Genomic DNA, 22,352 nt, shown 5'->3' on the forward strand with positions numbered 1-22,352 from the left:
GCTTATATGATTATAAGATATGCTAGAGAAAAATTCTCTACATTATATGTATGCTTTGATTTGCTTCTAAAGTAGCAAAATCTTGAAAGAGGTTATAAGCTATCATAATTTGATAGGCTTAAGGCATGATTATATTTCATTCTTGGGGAATGAGAAACTTATTAATGCAAACATGCACTTGATTGTGATTGTCATAACTCACCTCCGAAAGAGGTTGAATAATTTTGAAATCTACTTCTAAAGTAGTAAATCTGAAATTTATTCATGTAATAGTAAATCTGAAATTTACTAAAGAAAAAGTACGTCATGCTAAACTTGGAGTTTACTAGAATAAAAATTCATAAATTGATATGAACGATTGTGACATCTCGAAGATGTGCATGTATTGAAGAACTAGAAGATTCTTCAAGAATTGTTTATGTCGTTTGTTCTCTTGACAAGTTGGTTGGACCAACTAATATTGGAATTGGATCCCTTCAAATCTGAAAATTATAAAAGTTGAATTAGGACCTATTCACCTATCATGTGATATATTGAAAAGATGCATCAATAAGATGATCACATGTACATTCATGGTCAACCTACGTTTGACATTCATAAAGTTACTTGCTCAATATAAATTGAGCATAATTTTCAGATTGTGTAATCAAGATAATTCATCTTGATTATAATGGTTTAGCATTGAATGTCTTCGATAAATATCTAAACCATTGTTAATGAGAATAAAATTTAATGTATTGGTTTGAAATATGATATATTGCAATAGCATTTGTATGCATTAGACCAATAAATTATGATTATTTCTTCCCCCTCAATTGGTTTAAGGTCAGAAACCAATTATTCCATCTAATAATTTTGGTGTGCAGTATACGATTAATGAATATACCATAATGCATAACGATGGATTTCTCAAAGAAGTAGAGGATGTATGTTAGTTTTCCTAACATAAGAGGGAGATTACAAGTGCTATGAAATATGTTAGGAATTATCACCATATCCTCATCCAAAAGATAATTCAAGTCAAAAAGCATCTCATATTAAGCGCAAGTGCTCTTATTTTGTGTTTCTAAAAGACAAAGTCTATGCATGCGTAAAGCGTAGTAGACTGATCGGTTTCAAATAAATAGTCCTTGAAAAATAAGGAGCAAATAATCATAATAAGAAGGCAATGAGCTCTTGAAGAGCCTACGACATACCACTTCATGAAACCTTCTGAGAGGTTCATGTACCTGAAAATAATGAAGTGATGAGATCTCAAAATGTTATGTCGCATTGTGAACTGATACAAAATGATATATCATTAATATTTTTGACACAATATTGACGCAATATTGTGAAAGATTAAGAGGATCTGAATTCTACGTTTATTTAAGCATGTTGACGTAGAAACATTTATCAAGTGACATGAAATGATGCATTTTGGTAAGCGTAAAACTTATTTGATTTGCAGTCCAGACACTTGAAGATGTCACTCATGAAATGTTGAATATTGTCACTTGACAAAACTTATGTGAAAACTTTTAAGAATTCAAACTGCTAGAAGCATATAAAAGTTTCTGGGAAACTTATTTATAATCCTTATATTGTATAAGCTTATTGCTTGAACATCATTGGAACTCTTGGAGAGTTTTCAAAGCAATAGATTATTTGCTGAAATTCAAAATATATCGAATTGAATTGGTTATGAAGTACTATATCTTAGTGCAATTGATGCACTTATGTACCTTGCAAATACTACAAGGCCTATAGCCCTTTCGGTAAATATGTTAGCAAGGTATATTTCTACTCCTACTAGGACACATCGAAATAGGATAAGATACATGAGCTTATTTTATTCTAAAGATTGCAGTCCGATCTTACTGGTCATGCTGATGTTGGGTACTCATCTAACCCGCATAAATTTCGGTCTCAAATATTCAATGTGTTCATATATGGGGATACTGCCATATCTTGGAGATATATAAAGCAGTCTATCATAGCCATCTCATCGAACCATGCAAAATTATAGCTATTCGTGAAGTAAATTGATAATGTGTGTGGTTGAGGTTCACGATACACCGCATAAATCTCGATCTCAAATAGGCTATGTGTTCATATGTGGTGGTACTGCCGTATCTTGGAGATATACAAAGCAGTCTATCGTAGCCACTTCATCAAATCATGCTGAGATAATAGTCATTCATGAAGCAAGCCGAAAATGTGTATGGTTGAGGTCCATGATGCATCTCATTCGAGAAAAATGTAGTGTGAAATATGACAATCTACCCATAATTTTATACAGAGATAATTCAGCATACATAGCACATCTTAAGGGAGGATTCATAAATGGAGATAGAACGAAGCACATTTTGCCAAAGCTTTTCTACATATATGAGCTACAAAAGAATGATGATATTAACGTGCAACAGATTCGTTCAACTGATAACGTGACTGATTTATTCACCAAATCTTCTCCAATTGCAACTTTCAAGAAGATGCTGCACAAGATTGAGATGCAAAGGTCAAGGATGTTCTCATAAAGGGGAGTTAATACGCGCTGTACTATTTTTTCTTCACTAGAATTTTTCTCTACTGGATTTTTTCTAGTAAGGTTTTAACGAGGCACATTATCTACCAATTAGACATTCAAGGGGAGTGTTATAATGTATTTACATTATAGTGAATGTCTATCAAGATTTACTTTGATATCTATTAGGATTTGAAGCATCTGTCTTTTTCTTAGACTAGGAGTAAATTTTTTCCATAAATAGAGGAGTTTTATTCATTGTATTTATAATCTTATGATCTCTCATCCTTAAGAGAAGAAATAAGAATGACTCTTTCTATTCTCTCTACTCTTCTTCTTTATTCTTATTTGTTTTATAACACAACTTAATTTTTAATTACATATTGAAATATAGAATATAAATTCACTAAAATTTTCTTTAAATTAAAATCAAACAAAACCTTCTAAAATACAAAATTAATGACAATGAAAATATACTTTTAGCTAATTTTCATAGACATTTTTCTTGACATACTTATTCTTTGATATAGTATATTACATCTTCAATAGCACCATACCCAAACAATGAAAGAAAAAAAAGAGAGGAAAAAGATTATTAAAGAATGAAAAGGAGATCAAGTCATAAAAAAAACATCTAAGCGGAGCAAATAAATAAGTACTATTATTAGCAAAATTAAGCCATTTAAATATTTGATTAATAGAAAATTAAATATCTTGCATATGGTGAAAGAGAGATCATCAAATACTTTTTTTTTTTTTCACAGAGTCAAATATAAAGAACACTAATTTAAGTTATTTAGATGAAGCAAAGAAAAAAAAAAATTTGAAAAAAAATATTCATATCAACTAACCAATGATGATGGTGTTTTCGTTCTTGTCCTCCTCCTCATCTTTTGGTTTTCTTTCATCATGTGTTGATCATTTCATTGTCCCTTCAAGAAATAATACATCACAAAAGTTAATGCACTGTAAATGAGAATCATAAGTAAACAAAGTAAAACTAACATGTAAGGCTCTTGTATCTTAGAATCAATATACAATGTCAACCAGCAGAGTTGGCATAGTGGTTTAACGCTATGTCCCTTAAGCAAGAGGTCGGGGATTCGATCCCCGCCTCTGACGAATGGAGCAAACTCTGTGGCCAGTTTCCTACCGCAAAAATGCGCTGACCGAGGAACGGAGGATTAGTCTCACAACTGCCGGCTGTGGAGATACTTGAAAAACCAAATAAAATAAAAAATATACAATGTCAAAATCTAATTGATTGAATAAAAATATTTAAAAATAAAATCGTACAATATATCTATGTTTGTAAATAAACACGGAACAACAACTGACGCAAGAAAAACTTATATATAGGCCAAAAAATGAATACCAATAGGCAGAGGAATAAATTGACTATAATTATTGATGGCTAATGTAAAAACTTGAGGAAGAAAAAATCATACAGCCATAAAGAAAAGAACAGAGAAAGTTTTAGAAAAAGAAATTAATAGCATTGATGATGAAATGAATTAAATATTATTATCTTTAATATTATGTAAATTCTAAGATGTAATTTTAAATTTTTTAAAATTAGGAAAAGGATCAAATCAATCAAAAAAATAAATGAAATTTCTGGCCTTAAAAAGCGCTACGTCAGCATGTTTGTGTTTCTGCATTATTCATATACATAGATTTGTTATAAAACTGCTCTTTTGTTGCAATAATATGCTCTTTTATATTATACCAAAAGTGTAATATTTAAAGGTTAATATTCCTGCCTTAGCCGTTATGGAAGAAAATATACATATAGCATCAACGGGTAACTAATAACTTGTTGTAATAGTATGTCTTTTAAGTTCTACATTATCATAAATAAATTTGTTTATAATTATGATGAAATAAATTGTGGTTATCATGCTAAATTAATTCATTTTTTAATTTTGCACAATAAATTATCATTATATCACTAAATTAATGGCAACAACTTTTGAACTATTGAAAGTTGATGGGACTTTTGAATTCTTCATTAGTTTAACTACAATAATTATTAATAACTATTAATGATACTCAATAAATAGGATAGAATATTTTTAATTATTTAATTTAAAAATAAGGAGAAAATAGAAAAAAAATGTCAAAAAAGAAGAAAAAAGATAAATAGAAATGAAGCTCAAAGAGAGGTGCCACATCGCCTTGTCTATAACCCTCTTTTATATTATATATCCATATAATTTTTTTTGTAATTTATGTGATGTCGATCAATTTTAAAAGTTAATCAAACTTTTTGTATAATTTTTAAATATTTTTAGTCAATTATTGTGATGTGTAATGTTTTTATATAATTTTTTATATGATTTGTAATTTTTAAATAATATATGTTGTTCTCGTCGTTTAAATTTATGTGACATTGATGAAGTTTGGAGAATAAATTAATTTTTTTATATAATTTTTAGAATTTTATATGATTTTTAAATATTTTAAGTTGTTAGTTGTTGTAATTTCTAATACTTTTATATAGTTTTCAGATAGGTATATGTTACTCTCTCTGCCTCAATTTATGTGATACTGATGAATTTGGAGAGTCAACCAAAGTTTTTATATTATTTTTTTGTTACATATTTTGAGTTATTAATTATTGTGATTTATAATACTTTCTGCATAATTTTTAAATAATATTTATTACTCCCTTTGTCCTAATATAGTATTTAGAGAATCAATCAAATTTTTTTATAAGTCGTTAAATATTTTAAGTTGTTGATTATTATGATTTGTAATACTTTTTGCCATTTTAAATTAATATATGATACTTTCATTGTCCCAATTTATATGTTACTAATAAAATTTAGAGAGCGGATCAATATTTAAGCCATTAGTTATTGTAATATATAGTAATTTAAATAATTTTTTTTAGAAAAACAAACAAATCAAAACATAAAAAATAAGAAAATTATATTGAAGAGGCTTTGTGAACTATACGAAGGGACCCACAAAGTAACAATTCTTTTAAGCCACAAACAACCAACTTAAAAGCTAATAGAAATACCAAACTACCCCTGGAATGCTAAGCAGACAAGTGTGCACGCAACTAATCAATATTTTACCATTATTTTAGAATTATTTAAGGTTTGCAGAATAATTCTATTTCTCAGTTACATTTCAGAAGATGAGTAAATATTACTCCCCCATTAATCTTTACTTATTTATGTTTCACTTAACAAATCCCTTAAAAAACAATACAGTAATTTTACTAATGATACCCCTATTAAGTTATAAATTATCTAAATATTGGTAAACGAATAGTAATTAACTTCAAGGGTAAAAAAGATAGAAGTGATAAATTATCTCTTGATTTTTCAGTCTAAACAAGTGAATGCTGAATGAATTGAGTAACAAGAAATCTTATAAATTGTCAGCTTATAAAGCACAAACTAGTTCATCCCCGTCCCCTTCCCTTCTAATGCTCTTAGCTTCCTTATAAACCAGTACTCAGAGTTGTTCCATATTAATCCCTCCAATAAGACGAGCTCAAGAATTTCACAATATTTTACCCACAACTAAGAATAATGGGAGCATATCATGCTGTCAAATGAGAATCGCCTAAAGGCAAAGTAGTCTTCACCACACTTAAGAGAACAATAGACACCTCATGTGACTTCTTGCAAAGGAAACAACAAAATTGAATTTCTCACCATCAACTTGTGGACTAAATACTCCAATATTTGTGTCATAAATATATTTTTTGTTCTACAAAAAAGACAAGAATATATCTGACACTCTTTCTCTTGAACTCTGCTTCCTCACATTTATCGGCTGACGAAATCAATCTATCTAAATCAGGCGGATTTCAACTTGGCGGATGTGGACGCCAGATGTGAAAGGGTTCTGTGTCCAACGAAGAGTAAGAAGATCCCTAAGAATCCAAGAGCTTTCAATGTTATGAACAGATTCAACTGCACACAGAAAACAAATAAATAGGTAGTCAGCGAGCAAAAAGTATTGTCTAACAGATAAATCTGCATGCAGAATTTGAGCATTTTACGGATTTATAAGAGCAGCTGAACACCCTGCAATTTGTTCCCTGGCAGGCCATTAGGATTTCATTGTCAACTGAAAAAAATTAAGCTGAAGTATAGGCAATGGAGTTTTCTATCTATGCCGGTGCTTAGAAAGACTGATCTACCTGTTAATGTTTTATCAAGAAGCACTAGATATAGAAGGCTGTCAGAGATCATAACTAAGCAGAATCAGGACCAACTAGTGAAGAGAATCTGTGAAAATCAAACAAAACAGATTACTTCATTTTAAGAAGGGCCTAGTGTTATAGCTAAGGTGAAGTGTCTGACGCTTCTGCTATAGCTACAATTTTCAACAATTAACGTGGCAGTCATGAGAAGGAATTGTTGTCACCCAATGTCACTGTCAGTAGGAGCAAAAGAACTATGTAGTTATCCTTTGATAAAACGCGCTGAATATAATATGTTGAGTTTAAGGGAAATCCTCAGATTCAGTTAATCATATTAACAAGTAAAAAGGGACATTTTCTAAGATCTTGCAGAATTCCTATAATAAATTGTGAGGATTTATAACTTAAAAGGGTATCCTCTGCAGAACTTAATGACCAATATTCCTCAGCTACCAGTAATTTGGTTCAAGCAATGGGAGAGAAAAGAAAGGGACACGATCATATTTCTTTCCTTCTACAACGCCCTCCCCCCCCCCCACCCCAAAAAAAACCCAAAACCCAAACCGATGTTTTATAGAAACTATACCTAACAGAGATTTTTAATCTCATAAATCGTTCTCTCTGCAACAAAAAGTGCAGGCGCTTTGAGGAAAAGAGCATAATAATGGCATACAGTTAGCAAAAAGAAACTAAAGGACAAACCTTCAACCAGAACAGGAAATAAAGTGATAGAACAGCTGCAATGGCAAGGTGGAAAAGAATGGCAAATGTTGCAGGTGCTGATGTTGGGAAGTTCTTCAGGTTCACACCCAATCTCAAAAGCTTCAAAAAGACATGAAAACATATGATAAATTAACCACAACAGAGACATTTTCGGCAAGGAAGAGGATGTTAAGCTCCACATCCAAGCCAAGGCAAATACACAAACTGTAATAGAATCAATCATACAGCTATTATATATTCTTTTTTTTCTTCTTTAACAGTCGTGTCAAGGGAAGATTGTGTGCACCAAAACTAATCCACCGGGTATACATTAACCCATCAGTACAAGTACCACGTAACTCCACCTGCCAAGTCTTAGACAGATGGCAGGAAATCACCTTTCTTTGGCTCTATTGGAATATGATCCCACAGGTATTATCTCTTCTCTTATGTACTTTTTCCTTTTTTTAAGTGCAGGAAGGCACTTCCATTCATTACATTTAACTTATTTAAAAAAGAAAAGCAAGCATGATTTAGAGAAAGACCTACCCCAACCAAAAATCCAACGAATGGCAAAAGAACAAGGGCCAGAAATGCATAAGAAAGGTTTCTAGGAGGTCTTTTCTCTGGAGCCCTGAATATGTGAGCTATTTCTTCCTTGGGCCCAAATCTTGAGGAAGGATCAACAACCAGAGGAGGTGGGAGTGCAGCCTTCTCTGGAGGCTCTGGCAAATCTAATTCAACAGAACCCAAGGGCTGCAAGAACGAGTTCTCCTGGAGGAAACAAAATGGTCAGCGCAAGATACGACAAAATGTTTGAGATCCAATATCTAATATCTATACTGCACATATTTATTTAAAAAAAACTTGACCAAAAATATGGCGCTATATGCAGCTATGATGAAGTTAGAATCCATACATACCATTACAGCATCTCCAACAGTAAGTTCGATATCATATCTACCCGATAGATAGAAAAACTTTTCAACAAGTCCAAGGAAATCCTACAAGACAGGATGCCAGTTAAGTACTCAATGGTTAGATCCTTTAAAAAATCGTCAGTATTGAAGTTAGAGGCAACTGCAGATGTTTCTTCTTGAAATTGGAGTTTGTGCTGAACTCGCAAAACACATACACATTATGTTAAGTGGGAGCAACAGAGTACAGAAATTTTTTTAAGAACTTAACTAGTATTATTTCGAATTGTTTTCCAGAGTTGTGCACCACAAAGATATGCTCCAACTTGCTCTCATGTGTCAACTTGAGGAAAGCCTGCAGAACATTTCATAAGTCCACAAACTGGATAATAAGGAGTGCAAGTTATTGAACACATAAATCAGGATCCCAACCTGGTGTGGCTTCAAAGCATGCCCAAGAGGAGAAGTTAATTGAAATGACAACCGTAGCTTTTGAAGATGATTTGCTGATAAACAGACGGAGTTCTCCCCAGCCAAATCAAGCCTGTATGGAACATCCCAGGAAAAAGATAAACTATCAACAGTACATATATTGTAGCATCAAAATGTGGTGAAAGACGATCATGCAAAACTAGACAAATTGGTGCACCCATTAACATGTATAAGCTGTAGATACACACTAATGTTCGTTCCACAGCCCATAAGTAATTTGGTAGTATAGTAGGCATAGAGTTGCCATATGACATCAAATAATTAAGAACTTCAGTTTCTAATTAAAAAACATTTAGTGCAACGTAACTAACAAAATGAACTGAAATGATATTCTGATGACAATGAGAGGTAGCCAGATAGCAATAAAAAGGGTATGCCAGTGCACTAAAGTTCCCGCTATGCGTAGGGTCCACTGGCCGAACCACAACGATTTATTGTACACGGCATTTACCTTGCATTTTTGCAAGAGACTGCTTCCACGGCTTGAAACCGTGACACCTACAGCTCAAATGGCAACAACTTTAATAGTTACTCCAAGGCTCTTCTTCAGGTAGCCAGATAGAAATAACATGGAAAAAATGAGAAAATTATAACGTAGCCAATAGCTAACTTATAGGCCTGAATTCATCTTTTAAGTCATTGTTAAGCATGAGTTGTAGGAATCCATCAAGTGTATAACAGAAATGAGATAGATAGGGCCACCAAAACAAAAATCAACCCTCTAGCACGTCACCACTTTATATATATAAACAAAGTAAACATTCAATCCAGCCACTAAACCAGCATATTGTATTCTTCCCATACATTCTACTACCAAGTAGGCTCAAGTTCGAGTCCTAGGAATGAAGCCACCTTTGGTAGGCCCCGAAACGGCGCTGCCAAACGCAAACCCGGGTTAGATGGATATTGGACACTAGGTGGGAAATCAAGAAAAAAGAACCAACAAGGCACAATATACTCAGTATCTAACAAACAGAAATGAAGGCTTATAAAAATTTGAAGATACAATTTCTGTGTAAATCTTAGAAGACGATTCCGCATGTCTAGTCAAAGAAGTTGGAACAGTAATTTCAGTGCTTCACTTGTGCCTTGCAAAGTAGGAGAAAAAAGATGAGATGTGCTCTCCAGGTTTTCAAGCTAAAAAATGTTTAATGAAAGGAGAAGATAGAAAGGCAGTGTCAATCTAGCAGCAAACTTTACCAAATTTATTGGCATACTATAACCTGTACTCCAGTGCCTTTTTACAACTTTTTATCTCACCAAAGAAGTCTTTACAAAGAATGGAAAGGTCAAACTACAAACAAGTAAAATTTCAAGTCAAATCAGCAAGCATTATCACTTCATAAGCATTCTTGCTAACTGTCTTTGTTACGTGACTCGATACAACTTTTTTGAATTGAAAAACTTAGAAGTTCTGCAATCAACCATAGGCAGACAATGTCAAGTTGATATATGATAAAGACACTCTGATAGTCTGATTATTAAAACCTCTAAAAGGAGTCCCGAAATAACAATTTGGGAAAATTGATTCACAGCCTCCGTGGACTCTAGTTTCATAAGCCTTGTGAACCTCTACCAGCTGTCAAAAGTAAATTAACCCTTTAATCCTGTGGTCTTAAACATGTCACGTGGAAAGTTGAAATTAAAGATTTACTAAATAAGGAATGGGTCATTCTTTTGAAACGGAGTAAAATGGAAAGTAGGCCAAACAAATTGAAACGGAGGGAGTACAAAATAAATACCATAACAAAATAGGTTTAAGAAAGGAAAAGACAAAAAAATATGCGTCTATGTTCCTTATTTTGAAGTGGCACTATCACCTACCTAAATCAGAAATATGTTTCACCTAATGACATCAAAAAAGGGCAGCACGGCGCACTAAAGCTACCGCTATACGCAGTGTCCGGGGAAGGGCCCCACCAGAAGGGTGTATCGTACACAGCCTGCATTTCTGCCAGAAGCTGTTTCCAAGGCTTGAACCCGTGACCTCCTGGTCACATAGTAGCAACTTTACCAGTTTCCAAGGGTGTTTCCAAGGCTGTTTCACCTAATGACATTGATTATAAATAACTAATATGTGCAGAATATGGTCAAAAGAGCAGCCAATGATTAAAAAAGGAAACCTCTTCAAAGTGGGTATCACGAAGGAGATAAGAAGGATGAGAAAGGAAAAGGACATACTTTTTACGAGTTTCAACATTCCCAAGATCACTGTCAAGAGCAGAAATCTCTGCATTATTAACTTTAATAACTCCTGTAATGTGTATGGGTACTTTTGTTCTTCCTCCAGTGGCATAGATCATTCTATGCTCTGAATCATGAAGAACAACCTACAAAGATCATTGAGAGGAAAGGAACATGAATTGGTCAAATGAAGATGACGTAGGAAGCAAATTTTGATAAGAAAAGAGAAGATGCCATACCTCAAAAGTGAAAACGTAACTCCCAACATCAATGTCTTTGGGCAAAGCATCTAAGTAATGCACGGCATTTTTATGGTCAAATTTGAGATCCTTTAGCATGGGGAAGACAAATATTCACAAAGTTAATAGCAAGCAGAGATGCTAAAATTACTTTAAAAGAAAATATTAACTGCTACATTTGATACAAGAGATAACAAACAAAAGCTCCATGGCACCTGATCGATAACAGAAGAATCCTTTGAACCAGAGCTGAAAATCTGCTTGAGTTTGACTGTCAGAGAAGGTGCAGCAGCCCCCAAAACAGTGTTTACATTTACCTAATTGGATTAAAAATATAACAGTCCATCAATTTCAGATATGCTGGCGAAACCTATCAGAGCACCAAGATAACCGGATACATGATACAAGAAAGAATGCAACATGTTTCACCTCAGAGGAATAACTGTTAAAAAATACACACATGAAGCACACTAAAGCATTGCAACTAGGCACAAAGCAGGTTGTGTGCTTAGGCTAGCTTATACAGCGCTTGGATGATTGGCACTGAGGTAATGAGGAGGGTTTCTTAGCAAAAAAACAACAACAACAACAACAACAAACCCAGTGTATTCCCACTTAGTGGGGTCTGGGGGGGTAAGATGTACGCAGTCCATACCTCTACCTCTGATGAAGTAGAAAGGCTGTTTCCGAAAGACCCCCGGCTCAAGTCACGAGATATCACACAAACACATAGTACAGCACAGCAGCAGATGACATAACATAGATACGGCACCCATAGGGAATATAAAACAGAGTAAAGCAGGAATGCAGGAATAATAAAGCAGAGGAAAGCACACAGATTCGTAATAAACATGGAACACGGAACACGAAACACTGAATACAGAATCATAACAGGAATACACCCCCACCAATTAATTCCCTACACTAGCGACCCGAACTGGCCCTAATCCTCTGCCGTAATTCGCATCTTCCAGCCCTTCCTATCTAGGGTCATGTCCTCGGTGAGCTGTAACTGTTCCATGTCCCGCCTAATCACCTCACCCCAGTACTTCTTCGGTCTACCTCTACCCCGTCTCTCAACCAAAATATCAATTTTTGCACTATGTATTTGCCAAGCTTGATCATCAATCACATGTAGCATATGTTTCTAAAAAATAAAAAAAAGGGACATGCTCTTTCTTTTGGTTTGTAATTGGCTCAGATTTTTTAAGACTTCCCAGTTCTAGTTCAGGTTTGACTTTTCAAACAACAAAGGATGTTCTTGAATAAATGAATCATGTTGCTCTACCAGTTTCAATAAAGGGGGCTAACACTCTTTTAAAAAAAATTGAGAAATGTTTTAGCTAAGAAAACTTCTAAACTAGAAGCGGCACAAGACATTCATGAAGTGGAATAAGAGGTCCTTCAGGCTAGGTTCTTAGCAAAAAAACAGTCAACTGATTTTTTTGTAAAAGGACTAAGATTAATTTAAAAGATACATGACCTCTGCTTAAAAAAAGGTGGCACTACACAGCAAAAAACTTATTAATGTCTAAAATTAGAAACTTAAATTGCATTTTGCCATCTCAGGAAATTTATTAAGTTATCCTTTTATAAAGAAAAATTAATATGGTCTGGGACGTGATTGACATAGTTTTTACTTGACATACTTAGCTGCAGCATTTCAATTCCTCCACCCTTATACTGGCTTTTCTTTTTAGTTATGTTATGTTTTCATTATATGCCTTTTTTACTACATTAAGTAACCTTAGCTTAATACAGCATCAGATTTTGATGCTTTTCGGTGCTTCTCATTGAAGCCACTAATTCCCGTCTGGAGCATACCCCCTCTGAACCTTGTATATCTCTACTACTCAAGTTATCACTAGAGGAACACCCAAAACTGGGAAATAGAGTATCAAAGACTTTATAGTCTAAATACGAAAATTGAAGAATATAAGAAAGCAATTATGAAAGAAATATGGGGTAATTTATTCAGCATTCACGAGAATTATATAAAAAATGTCACACCTTAAGCGGGTCCTTTCTAGTCAATGAAAGCACATTGGTTGGCAGCGATAAAATCAATGGCATGGAGACCCTGCATTTCAAGAAATGCTTGACATGTAAGTACAGAAATGGTGCTGACCAGATTGCAGCAAAGATGCTACATCTGAACTCAACTAGCAAAAGCCAAAAACACAACATTTTACAGAAACAAAGCAAATGCAGAAAAAATTAGAAAAAAGGAAAATAAAGTATATTTTGCAACCACACCTATTGTTTTCCAAGGAAGCCAATGCTTCAACTTGGTAATACAAGTCCTTTGCATTTCCAGGAACTCCAATACCAAGGAAAAACCTTGCCAAACCTAGAATTTTGTCACCTGGAAGCTGCACATCATAGAGTAAAGTCTTATCAAGAATGATTTTCATAAAGTTAAAGAAAGAAATGACATGTGCTACACAGCATACATTTAAATTTTCAGCAGACACTGTGGCAAAAGATGTAATCCCACACACTACAGCGGATGAAGCTGCGAGGGGACCCTGATGTCCTTGAGCATCAACAAGTTTTTCATCGAAGTAATAGGCTCCATCATCTGTAATACGATATGACAACAAAATTATCATAGACGTTCATTTATTAGAACAAGGGAAACTTCTGGAATTACAGTTATAAACTGTCAGCTCCACCAGCTCACAGAATGAAAAGAAAAGGAGAAGAAGCAAAAGAGGTATATACCATATTTCTCCAAACCACCAAGAAGCTTCGAAATATCATTTTTCACCATGCTAATCTGCCAATGTAGAGTAAATATGAGGTTGAATGCAAAACACAAAAGATATTACACAGAATTACGTGAGCAGGAATAATAAAAAATCAGAAGATAAATGGTGTTATGTGTAACCAAGTAAAGCATGCAATAACTTTAGCATGTAACCTGACTTAACGGCCAAACTGAGCACAGCCTGGACACAGCGACAAAAAACTTCAATTCAAGTATGACAAAATGCTGGTCTATATTTTTTGATAAGTGACACTCAATGTCAAGAAAATGACTTTGATGTTTGCTTTATCTCCTGAATGCATATTTGCTCTAAGAAATAACTATATTTCCTCATCTTTTTAACTTTAAAAAAAAACAAAAATATTGAAATAAGAAAAAAAAAAATACAGATGTCACTACCACATGAGACATTATTAAAGGTTCTACCTTTTGACGCCTCTTTACACACATGGATACTATAACCCACAGAAGAAGGAAGGCAATCAAAGACGATTTTGTTAATCATTCTCTATAGTTACATCTTGAATGTGAAAACTTAAACTCACATTGGGTGACACTCACACCCATATAACTGCATATGAAATACATGTAACCCACTTCAGTAATAGCTGCTATCCACCAGATCTTCAATGCCAATTTTTTCTTGACCTATCACACCTAGTCGGTGTCATTATTAAAAAAGGTGGATCAGTGTTCAGAGAGATGCGAACGCATCATCGCATTATGCGCTGATGCGATGCGATGCGGGCTCCCAGCGAGTCGCATCTTTGATGCGGTGCAATCTGAGAATTGCGGGTGCATCAAGCCTTGTTGCGTGATGCGATGCAATGCGATCACATTATGAATTTTTTTTATTTTTGGGCAATTTTTAAATTAAAAAAAGGGTTGAAAGTGAATTTTTTTATGAGCAATTTTTAAATTAAAAAAAGGATCAAAAGTTTAAGAAAAGACCGATTAAAAATTTTAGGATTTTTTTGACCTGCTTCTCTCTTCTCCACTTCTCAACTAAAGCTGCACTGAAACAGCTCTTTCTCCATTGAAGTTGCGACCAAGTTCCAACAGGTGTTTCTTCTTCTTCTTTCTTCATCCTTCTTTTTTTTCCTTCTTCCTTTTCCTTCTTCTGCTCTATTTTTTTTCATACACGGATACCCTTTTTTTTGAATTTTCAACCAATGCTCTGTTTTTTTTTCTTCACTGAAATTGTATTTTTTCGACAGAGCAGTTGCTGCTACTTCTTCTTCTTCTTATACTTTGTCTTTTTTTACAATGATAGTCTTTCATCCAATGCTCTGTTTTTGTTCTCCACTGCTGCTCTTCTTTTTCAACCAATGCTCTACTTTATGTTTTTCCTTTTAATTGTGATTTTGATATGATTTATTTTTTATGTTATCTTTACAACAATTTAAAAATGTCTGATCCAGCTTTGAAATATGGTAAAAGGGCAAGTGAGACCAATAGGAAAAAGGTCACACGTATTTTTTGTGGAACTGATTTGTTGGTATTTCATTAGAACTTTTGCTTAAATATATTGTCTTTATTGTTGATTATATAGTTGTTGTGGTTTTTTCAGTTATAACTTACTATTTGAATGCTTTAGAGGTAATTTTTTTATTAAATTGCGCTTCACTTCAATGATGCGGTCGCATTGCATCACGCATCGCATACTGCATGATGCAAAGCCTTGTCGCTTTTTTCTGCATCACGCTTCCCTGAACACTGGGATGGATCTAGTTGGAGTTATTAGGAATACATTGGTTAAATTTAGGGTGAAATGTTTTACTTGGATTATTAGGAAGCAAAAAGGTGAAGTCTAATTACATTTATAATAAAGGCACCGAATGCAACTTTCCTTGCCATATGCTAGCTTAAAAGTATGGATAAAAGAGAGTATCTCATGTCCAATTTGAAAAGTTGCACTTGTTCTTGATGTCGTTGCATATTGTATGTGATAATTTGGTACACTTGCTTGATGCTTCAAATTTGACTCACTGGTGTGCGAATAAGTTGTAACAAGGTTCTATTGCTTTTTGAAAGATATTCAACTGGAGAAGGACCTAAACAGAAACCAAAGAAATCAGTATGGGAGCAAAGAAAAAGTTAATGACTGAATGGGCCAAAAGAACAAGATGGGGGCATGAAAGAAATGAAAGAAGGGACTAAGTTCAGAGAAGTAAAGCATCTAGGTGCACCCAAGGGTGTAGCCTAGTGATTCAATGAAGTTGGGTTAAGCACCATGAGGTTTCAGGTTCAATTCCCAATAGAGACAAACACTAGGTGATTTCTTCCCATCTGTTCTAGCCTTGGTGGAAAGAGTTACGCTTGTGGGAGGTGATAGGTATCCCGCGGAATTAGTCGAGGTGCGCACAAGCTGGCCCAGACTCCAGAGTTATCAAAAAAAAAATATAGCACCTACGTACTGGAGATACTGAGACGCCTAGTACCTAGACTTTGTTGTATGCAAACATGTAGCACCTACGACCTGTGTCCCATTATCTACATAATGTCTACCATCCGCAGATGTAAGGAATTCTTCCTATTGAGGATTTCAAATTTTAGGCAAGAATTTGAAGAGAGAAGATTCTTGAAGAGAGACATCTCCAAAAGATTTTTTCCTCCTTAGGATTATAATATTATATACGTTTGATACTTCTAAGTTTGGTCAATGGTGGACTTCATTATTCTAGGAGCATAATGGAAATCAGCATGTATTTTACATTTACACGCACTTTCCTTGCTATATATCAATAAAAATGTGAGTTAGCAAGTTATTTATCCAACTTCTGCTTATGTATCTAAGGAATCCTACTGTGAGCAAAAAGGGGATTCAAGATTTAACTTAAGATTTGAGCAGGGTAGGATCAAGAAAAATAGATAAGTTGGCTGATTTATGTTTAAAATAGGGTATACCAAATAACATTATGTAATCAGTTATTGAACATGACACTAGAGCATTTTATTTAATGGTGTCTGCATAAGAATACCGTGGAATCAGCCTCTGATAGTTGCATCAGGGTAGGCTGCCTACATCACACCACCCTTAGGTTGCTGCCCTTCTATGGAGCCTTTGTGAATGAGGGATGCTTTGTGCATTAAACTGTCCTTTTTATTTGCATAGGAAAACTAGGATTATATGCAAGTAGGAAGATACTAGCCTCAGTTCAATAACCAAATCCACTAAAATAAAGTGTAGAGAGGTGCAATTGATTAATGAAATGTTCAGGGCAATCATAGTCCTAGACCCTTGATCCACTTATTTAAGAAAGCATTAGAATCATCATTAGTGAGACATCAACTAATTGGTAGTTGCACTAATTATCTCTACACAAAAATACAATTACGTCAATCTTGGTATATTTGGTGCAAATTCTTCATGGAAATTATACTCTACTCCCTGAATAGTTATTGTTATGTCGGTGTCTACTTGAATGAACATTGGTAAGCAACATGTGCAACGTCTGATGTAATATTATAGACAGATGCTCTTCGCAAAAAGAGAGAAATAATTTTAAGTTACTCCTACTTGTCTAAGAGTCCAGACGGAACATAGATCACCCTTTATTACATTGCAATTTGCATCACAACTACAAACTGATTTTCTCTTTGTTCTTTGGGAAGTCCTAATGATAAGAATCGGGTTACTGGAATAAACAAGAAAATAATGTGGAAGCGAAAATACTACAATTAAAGACCTAACGTGGATGCTATCACCTAAAGATTGGCCCAAAAAGAAAAAGGAGGCAACTTTGAGGACAACAACACTATGTTACTTGACTTATTTGGAACGACAGAAATAGGATGTCGTTTTATATGAACGAGACCGACATTAGGAGTGTCAAAAAAATGACCAGTGTACTTGCAATATAGAAAATTTCAATAAAATGAATCCCCTACAGCCATACTTTGAAGGGAAAAATCACCAAGGGGTGATTGCATTGATTTGATGGGCTCTTCATAAAATGCAAGCTAGACCACATTTATAGCAAGATTGTGGGTAGTAAAACAAGACCATCTTATGCGTTACGATAATGGAAGTATGAATTGAACTCCTCGAGGATGATAAGAGGATAGATTTTACTCACCAAAGATTGATCAATCTCAGAAGAAGCTAATGAAATGACACCAGCCAGGCTCTCAAATGCAATTCCTGTAAAAAGTATTTTATCAGGAAAATGTAAAGTAAACACCGTAATGGTTGTTTTGAATTAGGTTTCTTTTCAAAAAGTTCTCCCAAACTTGAGAACAATTTCGTGTAGTTTCAGGAAAACAGTTTTTCTTTTCAGAATATTTACTCGAGTTGCTTCTGAATAACCAATAGCTATTTATGTTGTTTTGGGGATATATAAACATATTAAAACAAAATTAACAAAATCAGGCATCTATTTGCCACAAGCATTAACCAAAAACAGTTTTTCAAAAAATATTTCCAGAAATGCTGCCCAAGTACTTAAGAATCTTACGGAAGTTGTACAACAGAGACTTGGCTTTTTCTGAGATAGGAATAGTGATATAACTACTATTTACTCTTATGAGAGTAATTACCTGCAGCATAAGTGCTAGACTCGGGATTGTTGGAGCTATAACGCCACCTTCCATCACTTTGGCCAAGAGCCTGTCAAGAATTCCAAATGCCATACCAAACACCTCATGAAGACGAAAAAAAGTCAAAATTTCAGTCTATGCAAATGCTAAATGGCAAACATAAAATGAAACCTTTATGGCACGGAAAACTGAATCAGCACTTTCAAGATGTACATCCACATCCGAACTTAGGCCCTACAAAGTGAACATGGCATGTGAGAAAAAGAGAAATCACTCCGGAATAAATACAATGTTTTTGTGAGATCACGAGATCTACAGATGTTATCAATTTCAAGCAGAAAGTACAGCTATATTTAGATGCTTCTGCCTTTCTATTTCCATCTCTTTTTTCCTTTCAAAGGATTTGAAGTGATGTAACCATTAATGAATCAGGGTAGTCCTAATAGATACAATAGAAAAGAAAACAAGAGGCATTTTGCCATGCATTACCTTGATAAGAACTAAACTTCCAACAGAGTAGTAGGAGTCAAGAAGTGAGCTGGCAATTTTCACAGCATCCTTAAGTCTTGGGACTATGCCCTTAAGAAAAAGAAGGCCAGAAAAGCGAAAGAAAAGTGAATATAATGCATTTTAAATGATTTTCATCAGTAAACGGAACAGTTCATCAAGCTCAAACATACTGCAAATGCCTTCTTGTTAAGCTCACAGTTCAATAACCCATTAACTCTTAATGCCTGGAACAGATCTTTCAATGCTGAAGAAGGAGATGACAGAGTGTCCACCACCGATGCACATGTATCAGCCCTTTGATCAGGCTGTTTTTTAATTCCAAGAACCTCAAATGTCCTTAAGGCCTCGTATGCTTCTTCAAAACTGGAGAGGTAAGATAAGCAACATATTACACATCCACAATTTACATTTCAAGAACAGTTTTGCCAGACATGAAGTTGTATAATGTAAATGGAATCAGAGGGATTTTCCCTAGAGAGCCAATTTATATATATATATATATATATATATATATATGAAATGATTAATTAATTAATTAATTAGGTGAATGATGCTGACGCAGATAGTCCTATGCACATAAAATATGTTCAGTTTCCTACTGATTCTGAAAACAGGTTATTCCTGAAGTAGCCAAACATAGTTTTCCCTTTTCCACTTATTTCTTGCTATGGAATAGTTTGCAGGAAGATTTTTCAAAGGAGTAACCAGAGAAAATTTATTAACTGCTATTCCCCCAATAAGAAAACAATTCAACCATGGCAACTACTATTACTTTATATATAATACAGAATATCGTTTAGTCGATTCACAATATGTTACCCTTAAATTATACTTACCGAACATAAAAATATTAAATAGACTACACATAGTTAGAGCTCATTGTCCATTAATACTATCCTGCACATACAGAACAGATATAGTTCACAATTCTGGAACTCTTATATGATCCAAACACACTGCAATTATTTTCACATTTCCCTGGTAGACAGTGAAAAACTAAATCAACCAACCACAAAGGTGAAAAGGAGAAGAACCCAAAATCCCTATTGCAATTGAATGGTAATACTGGCAAAAGTATAGGGTGTTCTAAATACATCTGCAGTCTACCAGACATCAGTTGCATATAGACATGAGAGCTAACAGGGGTGCAAGGGGGTCCAACTGAACTCATTCCTTGAAATATTATACTATGGAAATAGGATTTTTTTTTCGCATGTACATAAATTGCTGAATCCCCTTGCCATAAAAAATGTTTCTTTTTGAATCCCCTTGTTTGAAGTCCTAGTTCCGCTACTGAGAGCTGACCCAAATATTACAACTATATTATCATTATCCAATTGAGTATTTAACAGTGACGAGTTTACATCATTCTGGACAGATCAGGGGTCTAAATTCAGATGAAAGGACCCCAAAAGTAGCCTTCTTACAGAAAAATGTGTGGCACACCCTAAATACGATTTCAACACATGCTATGATATCATTCATGGGAGCAAAGCCAAGTAAACTCTGCCTATTTGAGCTTTTTCAGCTTTAAGGGTGTGTTCGATATGAAGGACAACATTATTTTCTCGCGCTTGATTGATCAAAAGTTTTGAAAAATATTTTCTTTAGGAAAACCAACTCCTTGAAAATAAGGAAAATGACTTCCATAATAAATAGGGGGAAAAAGTTGCATGGCCTCCTCCCCACCCACACCTCCAACTGTGGTATTCAAACAGTAACTCGAGACATTTTCTCTACCAATTCTTACCCTGAAAAAGAAGGTACCCTTACGTTCTTGAACCAATAACCATCTTTTGGCTAACCTAGTCTCCTCTGACCCTGGGGACCAACAAGGGGCAGTACTGGAGTATTCAAATGTTGTCCATCAACTACACCCCCAACCTCCCCCACCCCTTCTTACATACCGAAAATAAGTATCCACTTATTTTCCGTGGGAAACATTCTCCTTCGTACCGAACACATCCTAAATATGCAATAACTGTCCAATTCATACACCTGACTAATCATTAATTGATTGATCCAACGAAAAAAAGGGTTTTAGTGAGGTGTTAATCAAACCTTTTAAAAGATCCATCAGCGGGAGTAAACAACTCCAATGCAGCAGATCGGTGAGAATGAGAGATAGGTTTAAAGATAGCTGCTTCACAGGTCAATGCGGAGGACAATGCTAGTAGTACTAGAAATCCTAAAACTTTCATCATTCCTGTAAACAAAAAATCACACAAAAAAGGAAGAAGAAAATGTTAGCAGTATATAAGTACATATGGAAATGGAAGTGAAATCAGGCAGATCTTAGATAGTTACTGGTAATGAGGAAGGGAGGAACTTTGCCGGTCTGCGTAGACCAAAGGGAGGAGCTTGAATGTGAATCATATGCACAAATTTTGGCGTCATATATTCCCAAATATGTCCATAACTTTCTTCTTATTGCCCAACATGTCCTCCGCATGTCCATAAAAATCCTAGGACAGACCATATTTCGATTGCGGGTTTAAATTAAAAAAATTAAAATTTAATATTATTCTCGTAAATCTACGTATTATTTACTTTAAATTTTATCTTGCTTAAAACGACATACATAACACTATAATAAATAATTTCATAACTTTTTTTTTCAAATTAGTAAAATAATTTTATAACTCAAAATACCAAATAAAAGTTTAAAGGTTTTTTGCTTACTAAATCACTTTGTCGTGCATAACTTATTTAATTTATCTATATCAAGGACTTGAAAATATTGTAGTTTCCAATGGAGTTATAAATTTTTAAAAAGATAAAATAAAAATGTAGGGTGGTGAGGTGCGAGTATGCGCGGATATGAATGTGGGGCGAATTTATGGGGATTTAAAAGTGTGCGGATTAGGCGCGGTAAGTTTACTAGATAATAAATACTTACGTATTTATTTATTTTTATATTATGTATTTTGTGAATATTATTGATTGGAATAATTTTCATTTTTATCTTCTTGACTTAAGATGTTTTATTAATTCATATTCTAGATTAGATATTATCGTAATTAAATTATCTAGTGTTTTAGAATCCTCGTTAGTATTATGTAACTTTTTGTATTCTAGGTATAAACTATATAATTGAGTTTTAATTTCTTTTAATGATTTATTCTTTTTGTAAGATGTATCCATTAATTTATGTAATTGTTAAATTCTTTGTAGTAATACTCATTAACTGTTTTTCTTAGTTCTTGTATTTTTTATTTTCATATATTTTATTAATATATTCAATTTTACTGATATTCATATTTTGGGGGTGATTAAATGGTAGTTGTTAAATGCGTTGCTATAATATTCTTTAGTTTTTTCTCTT

General features: G+C 34.1%; 1 protein-coding gene across 1 annotated transcript; it reads right to left on the bottom strand.

The window, feature by feature from the left end:
- Positions 1 to 6,140: 6,140 nt before the first annotated feature.
- On the bottom strand, positions 6,141 to 21,471 carry LOC107870598 (dolichyl-diphosphooligosaccharide--protein glycosyltransferase subunit 2). The gene is made up of 20 exons (XM_016717174.2): positions 21,335 to 21,471; positions 21,089 to 21,233; positions 19,198 to 19,390; positions 19,007 to 19,096; positions 18,689 to 18,751; positions 18,518 to 18,587; positions 18,058 to 18,122; positions 13,933 to 13,987; positions 13,662 to 13,789; positions 13,465 to 13,580; positions 13,219 to 13,288; positions 11,424 to 11,525; positions 11,209 to 11,298; positions 10,967 to 11,115; positions 8,726 to 8,837; positions 8,565 to 8,648; positions 8,300 to 8,380; positions 7,926 to 8,150; positions 7,377 to 7,496; positions 6,141 to 6,441 (listed from the first exon to the last, which is right to left on the bottom strand). The coding sequence occupies exons 2-20, from the start codon at positions 21,229 to 21,231 to the stop codon at positions 6,325 to 6,327; spliced, it is 2,073 nt and encodes a 690-aa protein (XP_016572660.1). The 5' UTR covers positions 21,232 to 21,233; positions 21,335 to 21,471; the 3' UTR covers positions 6,141 to 6,324.
- Between the last annotated feature and the right edge of the window lie 881 nt (positions 21,472 to 22,352).

This window comes from Capsicum annuum, chromosome 5, assembly GCF_002878395.1.
Source record: "Capsicum annuum cultivar UCD-10X-F1 chromosome 5, UCD10Xv1.1, whole genome shotgun sequence".
NCBI lineage: Eukaryota > Viridiplantae > Streptophyta > Magnoliopsida > Solanales > Solanaceae > Capsicum > Capsicum annuum.